At 38.0% G+C, this 12,362-nt stretch overlaps 1 protein-coding gene across 1 annotated transcript; it reads left to right on the top strand.

The window, feature by feature from the left end:
• The first annotated feature begins 5,069 nt into the window (after nt 1-5,069).
• On the top strand, nt 5,070-6,332 carry LOC128186651 (uncharacterized protein K02A2.6-like). Its single transcript, XM_052856486.1, has one exon. It carries the CDS (start codon nt 5,070-5,072, stop codon nt 6,330-6,332), a length of 1,263 nt encoding a protein of 420 aa, XP_052712446.1.
• Nucleotides 6,333-12,362: the final 6,030 nt, after the last annotated feature.

The following is a 12,362-nucleotide window of genomic DNA, read 5'->3' as shown; positions in this document are numbered from 1 at the left end:
GCAAGTCGTAATGCTCCGGACTGTGTCGAAGCAAACTGCCAACTATGCGCATTCATTCGGGAATCCGAAGATAGTGTGGTGCGCCAAACTTCCATCGATGAAGTCCTTAATGGTACCTCCAAGCTCCCTTTTACTGGACGATCCACTTGGCTAGCTATTCAAACTGAATGCCCAGACTTGCGTCGTGTTTGTGCTCACTTAAAGCAGGGTACCAGACCATCGAAGAAATTAAACAACATTCGCGACGTCAAACGATACCTACAAGTAGCCACTATTGAACATGATGGCCTCCTTGTTGTAAAAAGAGACTCGCCATTTTCTCCTACACGTGACTGTATTATTGTCCCAAGAAACGTCCTACATGGCATACTAACTTCATTACACGTTCAGCTGAACCACCCATCGTGTCACCAGCTCCGCACAGTGGTAAACAGATATTTCTTTGCCTTAGACATGGATAAAGCTGTTGAAATAGTCTCCGAAAACTGCTTCCATTGTGCTGCTTTACGTAAAGCGACACACACAGCAACAGAACAGACAACATCAGAGCCCCAAGTCGCCATAGGCGTCTCATTTGCTGCAGATGTAATGCGACGAGAAAGGCAATTCATCTTAGTCCTGCGTGAATGCGTTACTTCATATACATCTGCCATCATTATCGACAACGAAAGAAAAGATTCTCTCCGAGATGGCCTCCTTCGTCTGTGCATTGAACTCCGCCCCCTAGATGGCCCAAATGCTGTCGTTCGTACAGACCCCGCACCAGGATTCCAGTCTCTTGTTGATGACCCTCTGCTCAGGAAGCATCGCATAATGATTGAAATTGGTCGCATCAAAAATAAAAACAAGAATCCTGTCGCAGAAAGAGCCATCCAAGAACTACAAGAAGAAATCCTTCGCCAGGATCCTATGCCAGGCTTCATAACGCCATTGCTATTGACTCTTTCCGTTGCCACGCTCAACTCTCGCATACGAAACCGTGGTCTCTCTGCACGAGAAATGTTGACCCAGAGGGATCAGTTCAGCAATATGCAGCTACCAATAAAGGACAGACAACTCATCGAACAACAGCATTCAAACGGCATTGAAAACCATGCACACAGTGAAGCCAGTAAAGCTCCTTTATCTGGGTTCAGACCAGAACCAGAAATCCATGTCGGGGATCTGGTGTACTTATACAGTGATCGCAACAAAACACAAGGACGCGATAGATACCTCGTGGTTTCTTGTGACCAATCATGGTGTAACGTGCGCAAGTTTAAGGGTAATCAGCTGAGAAAAGCATCTTATCGTGTAAGAAAGAATGAATGTTACAAGGTTCCTTGTGCCATCTCTTCAAGCCTCTATTTCGAACATCTTGCTAACATTGCGTCATACTCCTCAGAGGAAGAGGATGAAAATCTTCCACGGACTCCTGAAGAGCCCCAACCTCCCAGCCTTCCAGATATACCTGATGAGATACGCTTACCCCCAGAGGAGGATATCTACCCAGAAGTAAGGGACGACGGAGTCACTCCTGATCTTCATTCTGACAACCACACTCCTGCTGTACTTGATCAGCACACTCTCTCACAAACTCTCCCACATGTCGCTACCAAAGCAGTACCATCTCGTCCAGTCAGACAGAAAACCTTACCCTCATATTTACAGGACTATGAACTTTACTAGTTTTTTTGTATCAGTTTTTTTTGTAAGGGGCAGAATAATCCCCTATGGTTTGAAGGTAGTCTACCTTATGATAACCATTTATCTTTATGTCAAAAAAAAAAAAAAAAAAAAAAAAGAGATCACGCCAGTATTTATGTTATGTTTATAAGTCGGGCTCGACATTCTATTATTCCCCTTTTGTGTATTGCTTATGTTCACCGCCATTTTCTGAATAAACGTGTTGTGCTAATACTCCGGAGTTCGGTGTGTACTGATTGGCGCATGCAGAAGGAAGTACTGCAACAAGATGGAAGAAATGGAAGGATCGACTCGAGAATCTGTTGATTGCAGTGAATATCAGCGACAAAAATCGCAGAAAGGCAATTCTTCTACACTACGCAGGTGAGAAGGAACAAATATTTACCACATTAACTCTAGCGCAAGACGAAGAAGACCCTTACAAACAAGCGTTAGATGCTCTCGATGCATACTTTGTCCCCAAGCGGAATAAGGAGTATGACATTTACAAATTCAGGCAGTCGAAACTGGAGACAGGAGAAACTATAGACACTTTCCACACACGTTTGAGGAAGCTTGCTGAGACATGTGAGTTTGAGAAAACAGACAACGAAATTAAGTCACAAATTATTCGTGCAGCTCTACAAGATTGCGGAGAAGAGCTCTTCGTGAAAGTGAAATTGACTTGAAACAGCTACTTCTATGGGCACGTTCATTTGAAATAAGTGATAACAGGCCACTGGTATTGAAAACGACGCTGCGCATGTCAACGCCATGGAAAAAACTACTGCACGAAAACAAAACTACAAACCACAGCAACCTAACAGAGGAAGAGGCAATTATCACAGAGGAGGATACAGAGGCAACTATCATAGAGGGGGACACAGAGCAAACTTGGGAAGAGCAAACTCGGGAAGAGACAAAGAAGAAATAGTGTCGCAATTGTGGAGGATCATACCCTCACAGGCACGTAGCATCAGGGGGGGCCAGGGGGGGCCTGGCCCCCCCACTTTTTCTCGCAGCAACAAATTTTTTAAAATTTACATATAAAAAAATGAAATATAATGGAGTTGGCCCCCCCACTTTTTTGGAAGTTAGTAAAAAATTGATATGAAAATTAGGAAATGAGTAGTCAAATTGAAGATACCCCCTCTCCCCCCCCCCCCCCCACCACGGATTAGGAATTTCATGATTTGGAGGGAAAAATTTTTTGGTAGGGGAGAATTTTTTTTTTTGGAAGTATAGTATAGTTGAGTCTACCCCCCCCCCCCTCCCACGGATTAGGATTTTGAAAATTTTTGGAAACTTTAAATTTTTCCTTTTTTTTTTTTTTTTGCTTGTCAAGATTTTTTGGATGGGTCTGGCCCCCCACTTTCAAAAACGATGCTACGTGCCTGCCTCATCAAGGAAAGTGTCCAGCGAAAGGGAAGCGATGCAATTCCTGTGGAAAGGACGATCATTTTAGTCGCGTGTGTAGATCAAAATCAGTGAAACAAATCCAGATGCGGGAGCCTGCTAACATTGAATCTTCGAGTTCAGAAGACGAATACACCTTTCATATCAAGAGACCCAAAGTAAGCAACATTAAGCAACCGAAAACAAAGGTCAAAATATGTGGCACAGAAATCGAAATGCTGGTAGACACAGGTACAACCATAAACATTCTTGATGAATCAAGCTACAGTAAACTAAGAAATTGCCCAGCCGTTAACCCTACTATTACAAAGGTCTTTGCTTATGGAGCAAAATAACCAGTTAACTTAGTCGGCAGCATTTATACAAACATTTCATCACTCAGTGGACAGACGTCCGTGATGACAGAAGTTTACATTGTGAGAGGCAATTGTGGATCCTTGCTCAGTTACCAAACAGCGGTGGACCTAGATATCATTCCAGTCATTAAGTCGATTACATCAGACCATATTCTTGATGAATACTCAGACCGATTTGAAGGTATTGGGAAGATAAAAGACCTCCAGTTACATATTCATGCAGATGAAAGCAAAGCACCTGTTGCACAGCCACACCGACGCATACCATTTCATATGAGAAAAAAAGTCGAGGCTGAATTGGAAAGACTAGAACAACTTGATATCATAAAGAAAATTGATGGGCCCACACCCTGGGTATCTCCCATAGTAGTCGCCCCTAAACCAAAGAAGCCAGAAGAGATAAGGATCTGCGTAGATATGAGAAGAGTCAATACTGCTATCAAGAGAGAACGACACATCACCCCCACCATAGACGATGTAATACTGGACCTAAACGGTTTACGTGTCTTCTCGAAATTGGACCTAAACTCTGGATATCACCAAGTTGAACTTGCACCTGAATCACGAAACTTTACAACATTTACTACACATGTGGGACTCAGGAGGTACAAGCGATTGATATTTGGAATCAGTTGTGCTGCAGAAAAATTTCAGGCCATCATTAGAGACTGTCTAGAAAACCTAGAAGGTACAAGTAACATTAGCGATGATATCATTGTGTTTGCTAAGACCCAAGAAGGACATGACCGCAGACTCAAGAATGTGCTTCAAAGATTGCGTGAGAAAAACATAACTTTGAACAAGTCAAAATGTGAATTTAACAAAAACTCTGTTGAGTTCTTTGGATACTGCTTCAGTGCAGAAGGTGTGTCAGCTGACCCGAAAAAGATTGATGCCATAAAATCAGCCACAGCTCCACAGAACGCTGGTGAACTCCGTAGTCTTCTCGGATTGGCCAATTACGTATCTCGTTTCATACCGCACTTCGCAACCATTGTGGCTCCATTACGTACTCTTACCCACCAAAACACAACATGGCAGTGGGGCAAGAAGGAACAATCTGCATTAAAAGAACTCAAGGAGAAACTCAGCACTGAAGTAATGGCATACTTCAACCCAGCAAAGAGTACCAAGCTACTCGTTGTAGCAAGCCCAGTGGGACTAGGCGCCGTTCTGACTCAGGACGGAAAAATCATATCATATGCAAGCAAGGGGCTATCAGATGTGGAAAAGAGGTATTCACAGACAGAAAAGGAAGCGTTGGCCATAGTATGGGGAATTGAACACTTTCATCTGTACTTATTTGGGTCAGAGTTCATAATGACCACTAACCACAAACCATTAGAGATAATATTCAACAACCCTCGCAGTAAGCCTCCGGCGAGGATCGAGAGGTGGCGTTTACGGCTACAACCCTATGATTTTAAAGTGGAATATTGACCGGGCAAAGGAAATCCGGCGGACTATCTCTCCAGACACCCTGGACAGGAGGTGAAGACATTCAGACACTCAAAGATTGCAGAAGAATACTTGAACTTTATTGTTTCCTCATCCAAGCCAAAAGCACTTACTATCAAACAGATAACAGATGCATCAAACAAGGACCCTGTCATTCAAGAAGTCATTACAAGAATGCTCAAAGCAGAATGGGAATCATCTCCAAATGATCCCTGCATTCGATCATACTTCGTCAACCGCGACAAACTTACCATCGCTCCTACTGAAAACGGAAGCAATCTACTCTTCGAAAACCGTCTCGTCATACCAGAACACCTACAGAAGACAGTTGTAGAACTTGCGCACGAGGGTCACCAAGGAATAGTGAAGACAAATCAACTTCTACGAGACAAAGTATGGTTTCCTGGAATCAACCAGCTAGTCGAAGAGATCTGTAAGAAATGCATACCCTGTGCTGCTAGTACTCCAACAAAACATCACAAACCACTACAGATGACAGAAATACCTGATGAACCCTGGTCTCGTGTTTCCGCTGATTTTTGTGGTCCGTTTCCAACAGGAGAGTACCTATTGGTTGTGATAGATGACCATTCAAGATACCCTGTGGTAGAAGTACTGCGATCTACATCTGCCAGATCTGTAATTCCTCTATTTGACAAAATTTTCTCATTGTTTGGAATACCAGAAGAACTGAAAACGGATAATGGCCCACCATTCCAAAGTTTTGAATTCAGACAGTTTGCAGAACAACTAGGATTCAAACACCATAGAATCACACCATTATGGCCGAAGGCCAATGGAGAGGCTGAAAGATTTATGAGAACCCTAGGCAAAGCCATCAGAACAGCCCACATAGAATCCAAGAATTGGAAACAGGAAATGTTTACATTTCTGAGGAACTACAGGGCAACATCCGATAGTACCACCAACCTATCTCCGGCAGAAAGTCTCTTAAACAGAAAAATGAGGACCAAACTACCACAGATGAAGGAAAAGAAGAAGAAACTGATTGATATCTTCAGCAAGGACAGACAGGCAAAAGAAAAAATGAAAGTGTATGCTGACACGAGGAACAATGCGAAGGAATCTTACATCAAGGAAGGCGATACAGTGCTTGTGAAGACTCCAAAAGAAAACAAGCTATCAACACCGTTCAGTTCCAAACCGTACATAGTGAAGGAAAGAAACGGAAGTCAGATAACCGCAGAACGGGGAGGAAAAACCATAGTTCGAAATTCATCTCATTATAAGAAAATCAAAGTTGATCCTGACACACTGAAGGACCAAGAAGAAGGCAAAGATGAGCTGGAAGAAATCCAAATACCGAATACTCCGACTATCATTGAGCCCGACAAAGATCCTCTCCCATATGTTCGCAACAGACCAACACGCGCAGCCAAACAACCGAAGTACCTGAAAGACTACGTTCTCACTTGAGTGTTCTTAAAACTGTTCGTGTGACTTGTAAATGTGTTTATTTGTTGCAATTAGACTCAAGATTCTATTCATGCAAATGTGTGTTATCTAGTCATGTTTTTGTGTATCTTCTCTTACAGCAGTGAATTTCTTTTGGATTTTATTCGAACATTCAAATAATGTGATTGTCATTTATTCAACAATAAAAAAAAGAAAAGTGATGTAATATCCGGAAATTTATTGTCCATTTTGTAATGGTTTCATGTTTAGTGTATTGTCTTGTTTGTGACGTCAGTTCCGTAATAAATGTGTACGAGCACATGGTGTTATTCTTTCTGAGCAAATCATCAATATTACAGAATTGTTTTTGTGGCTGAGTTCACAATGCAGTTTGTAATACTGTCACAAGTTTGGTCAAGATCATTACTGTGCAGACTATCCCAGTCTTGATTCTTTATAAGGATTTGATAATCTTGGAAATCGGTATTTGAAAAGGACAAAAATTTTCTCTTATATGTTCTTGTATGAGATTTCGGTAGTTTTAGTACACAAAAGATTGGACAATGGTATCTTATATTGCTCGGAAGAATATTATCTCCAACACCTGAGAATTCAATGACGTCTTTATTATTAACAACTAATAGGTCCAGTAGGTTTGCGGAATTTTCAGTGACATGCGTGCATTCAGATATAAGTTGAGACATACCCTGATCCCATATGATATCAACTAATTTTCAATCGCGTGTATTGTTTAAATTGCAGTTAAAGTCCCCAGTGATGAATATATTATTGATATTCGTGTCTTTGGCTTTTTCCATCGAGTAAGCTATAGCTATATACTCCCATTCACTAGACTCTGTGTTGGGTGGTCGGTAAAAAGTTCCCATAAGAAATTTCATTTTGTATATAAAACACTCTAGCCAAATGCATTCTATTTGTTGAACTTCTAAATCTTGTCTGCGTTTGCATGAAATTTGATTTTTTGCTTAGATAATAACGCTACCGAATCTATTTTCCTCCCTGTCACGCCTGAATGGTTCTTGGAAGCCTTGAAGTAGTATGTCTTGGGATTAAGTGTTTTTATCTAACCAGGTTTCGTTGAAAGTTATCATATCGAATCCGCCAAGTTCGGCTAATCGAGCTTATTGTTTATGCTTTGGACATTAAGGTGAGCAATTGATATTGAGTTTTCTAATATTAAGTAAAGTGAATTAGGAATGCTATCTACCGAATCATCTGAAGTTATAGTGTGCTCGTATGGGCCAGGATTTACCTCGATATCCCCACATAGCAATAGCATAAATAAAATCCATAGCAAATACAAAGAAGTTAATGTACATATAAATACAGTGGGATGCGTAGTTATTGAATTTTTGAGATACTTAATATCTTTCCTATGTTGGGTAAAATTTGTACAGTTTATCTTATTTACAGCACTTCTACTGAGCTTAGTCAAAAAGTTATTAAAAATGATTAATACAATAATGGTTAAGGCATTTGTTCAATATGGTACAGGTAAATTTACCATCAATATTGTCAATAGATCCAGAGAACAATGTTTTATGGTTTGTGACATGTCGTAGTATAGACCTGTCCTGATTCTGTGTAGGGTGTTACTTACAGGCATTATGTAATTGGTCTATGAAAACAAATATACGATCTGGCAAATACAACAAGGATCAGGTACAGAGTCACACATAATAAATCAAAGTCAATAAAGTAAAACACTCCCTCTCTTAGAAGGGACTCAATTCCAGCAAGAAACCGAATACAACCAACTTTTTTTAAAAAAAAAGTAACGTATATACAATTCTAATAATCATTGAAAAACTGTTTGAAACTTTTTTGGAAAATCAGCACCTCGATAATGACCATGATACTATGAATATCTATAATAAGGGTCAACTATGTTATAAATGTCTATGATAAAAGTCCTCCATAACGATCCCTATATAGTCAAAACTTCTATGGAACCCTTGTTAAACCTCTATAAGGCCCGCAATATTTATGTTATCATTCTGATATGTAAATCTATAAAGCTTTATATGCAGCAAAAGTAACAAAGGATGCATAGAGTATTAACGTATATGCCAAATGCTTTAGGTAGATGTAAATACCTGATTCAGAATGTCATGTTTGTTTCCCCATTTGTTATTTATCTTATTAACGTTTCAATTTCAATTAGAAACCATTGAAAATGTTGTCGACACAGTTGATTGCGCCTTTGAAACGTTCAATTATCAATTTGGTCGGAACAGACTGTCAGAGGAATAATAAAATCATGGGGATTTTAAACTAACTCATAATGCACATAATATGGTTCATAAGAAATAATAACTGCTTACAAAATTTAACATTTATGTATATAGTACTAGGTACAAGACACTTTTTGTACAATTCATATAACCTTATATCTAAATGATTGAAAATTAAATTGTTCTATTCAAGACTTGGTTCCATGATTTAAAAATTTTAAAACAGAAAAGTATTAAATCAAAACGTTTAATTTTCATTGAAATCTGTAAAACAATTGAAACTTCATACTCAGTGTCTATGACAGTTAGATCTATTTTTAATGACGAACGGTTAGTATTTGAGAGAGAGAGAGAGAGAGAGAGAGAGAGAGAGAGAGAGAACAATTTTCACATCCACTTAGTTTATGCTCTTGAATTTATTACTCAGAATCTTAAAACAAATTTCAGGCAGATATTGATTTCAGTGTGTGTGTGTGTGTGTGTGTGTGTGTGTGTGTGAGAGAGAGAGAGAGAGAGAGAGAGAGAGAGAGAGAGAAATTAAAAGCTAAAAAATATATATACTTTTTTGTTTTTAGATGATTCATGTTTAATAAAATGAATTGTAAAACACGAAATCGAATCAATATGCAACCATAACGTAAATCTTTAATTTTCTTTGAAACCATCGAAAAACAAATCATACTCTATGTCTATGAAAGTAAGATCTATATTTGAACATGACGAACGGTTGGTATTTGTCATCGATTTATTTGGCTCTTTTAATTTATATAATTAACATGGATATGTATACATATGCACTCATATGATTGTAGCCAGTATGCAGAGAATGATATCTTGAAAAATTTCAATTATCCACAGCAAGGATTGTAAGTGAACTGCCATTTTTTATATAATTTTCATTTAGAAACAGCTTGAGACGCCTAAAAAGGCAATGCTACGAGAATAGAGAGAGAGAGGTGATACAGGTTAAAAAAAATTTTCACATCCACTTTGTTTAAACTCTTCTTTTTATTACACAGAAACTAAGAACAAAATATAATGCAGAAGGCTTTATGTATTCTTCATTTTTGTATGTAGATAAATCATATATGCATGCATGTGTAATACACAAAATACTTTTATTGTATTTGAGAGACATGAAATCAAATATTATTGCGAGGTTCCTAGCACTGTGGGATGTGTCCAGACTTGGCTCCTGCTGCGTTCCACCAGCGATCCCTGATCACTGTTTTTGTTCTATACCTCGATCGCACCAGGACATGGATGATGTATTTTCAGACATCTGACATTTTTGCAGGTCTTTCCTTAATGGTATCTTGTTTCTTTTATCCCTCAGTCTAATGTTGTTTGAACAGTTCTTCTTAAAATCATTGACTGGTTCCAGTGCGATTCCACTTTGTTCATTCTGTTGAGCATCCCATCCCCCTTTTAGAGGCGCAGGGGTAATGGCTATGAGGCACAAAGAGCAAAAGAGGTTACCCTTACCACTCGTCACTAGTCTGTTCCTAGCAATAAACTCTCTCACTCCAGTATAACCAGCGTTCACTTTTAGCCATCGAGTCTTTCCCGGCCGCCATTGCTAGTGTTAAAATGTTAAATTATAAAGAATACTAGACTTTGACCCGTGCGTGCACGGGTTGACATGTACATGTAACATATGATATCGGACATTTACGAAAAAGATACATCGACACGCCGTATTGTTGACATTTACATAACCAAGCTTTAAGCCTACAATAATGCTATTAATTTTACTACACTCTGCTTAGAAAAATCTATCTGAAAAACCTTGGGACGGGCCTTCACCACAGTTAAAACGCCTCCGATATGTACACCCGTATTAACGTAGCAAAAAGTTGCAGAATCGCTCCGGAACGATTTTGGAGAAAATTAACGAAGCTGCATTGTAAATAATTAACAGTCAAATTATTCACAAAAAAAAAAACCATTTCGAGGCTGGAAATATCTTTTATCAAAAAAATTAATTCATACTAAAGAATTCAACACTTTCCACCAACTTTTTTCCTCGCTTTGAATTTACACACCATGTTGACATTCGGAACTCTCGGGATTTTTCATATTAAATGCACTGAGAGTTATCTCCCGTATTTCCTTTGATGAATATATGACAAATTTTCGATTTCAATGAAAATTTACACGTATTTGTAATATCGTTTCTGAGTTTATCCATACAAATGTCATATTTTGAAAACATAAACTAAAGAACCTTCCGTGATTTAACATGAATGTAATGCGCATACGCAAAATTGTAAAATCCATAAAAATCAGATGATTTCCGGATTTTTTAAAGGAATTTTCTTTGATTACTAATTAGCGAAGCTTGATTGAGAAAAAATAAAAACAAATTGGTAATCTCCAAGTACCAATGATGTTTGAAATATATAAAACAAACGACAGTACTTATCCGATTTCTCGGTATTAAAGCTCAAATTTAAGAATCGAGTCTATTATTTTAATATAGTAGTATAGATATGCTATAAGGTTTAATTTTGCCCCCGTTTTTAATGAATTTGAAAAAATCATATTATATTATGATATTTTGATAAATATTTAACGGAATACGCTATTTACAGAAATCTTTTACAACAAACTTTACAACATCGTTCATTCCTCGTGCTTCTATGACGTCATATTTCCATTTCCGCATTCTTTCAAAAACATGGAAATTCATCTGTTTTTTTTCATATTCAAGAGTATGGGTATAGAGCACAATGTTGCCCTAAAACTATTTTAACATATATTATTGTTAATATTAATTTGCATATCTTATTAACAAATGGTGTTTGAGCAAGCATGTGCTCGATGTTTCCCCTTCAAAAACCGATAGGAAATCCCCCATTTTTTCTAGAATACATGTACGTACTTTTTGTGCAATTTTAATTATAACATTTTATATATTTATATTATGACTTCGATTAGACACATTATAAACCTGTACTAGATATATTAACTCATCTTTTAGCAAACCTTAAAGTTCCTTTTATAAATTTGAATTTTGGGGCTTAAAACACTTTATCACATAGTTTTTTCAAAGTTTATTTGATCGATTGCAGTCAACTCTTTCAGCGACAATGTTCTTTAAATATAAGAAATGAGATCTTCAAGACTTTACCAACATCTCTGTCATTGATGAACTTTGTTGACAATGCGTCAAGATTTTTTTTCTTTTGAGAACCCTTCCACACAGCTGTAAACATTTACGATTTTGAAAGTTCTTTTGCAAAACTGTAAAACACAGTAGTTCTGTTTCTAAGGATGTCACAAAACTAGATTTGTTTAGACAGCGTTTGTATGATTGATTATCGTCTTTCGTTACTTACTGATCCTTTGCTTTGCTATCAGTAAGGATATATATTGGTAGCATCACGTACCACTTAGTAAAGGCCCTCCCTATTAGTAATCATTTCGGAACAAGTATGATAACTAAACTTACTAAGGATGAGTTTAAAGACGAAATCCGGCTACTCCTATATTATCTGACAACACGGTGATGTCGTTTGTAAGACAAATTATTGGAGGTGACAATTACATTAACATTACACAAGCTGCAGAATTCTTCATTAGAGAAAGTATGAAAAAGAGCAGACCAGGAGAAACACCTATGATATGAGAGTTAGGAAGACTTCCAATTTCAAGATGTGATGAAAAGTGGAGGAACATACTCAATTTTTAGACTTAGAAATCATCGCATTACAAAAAGGCTTGCATCAACTGCTTTAAATCAATACCTTCTAAATATATCTGGAAGGAAGAAAACTTCCACACATCATTGATC

The sequence above is a fragment of the Crassostrea angulata genome, chromosome 6 (assembly GCF_025612915.1).
Source record: "Crassostrea angulata isolate pt1a10 chromosome 6, ASM2561291v2, whole genome shotgun sequence".
Taxonomy (NCBI): Eukaryota; Metazoa; Mollusca; class Bivalvia; order Ostreida; family Ostreidae; genus Magallana; species Magallana angulata.
Note: the sequence above shows the minus strand (reverse complement) of the source record. Positions and strands in the feature narration are given on the sequence as shown.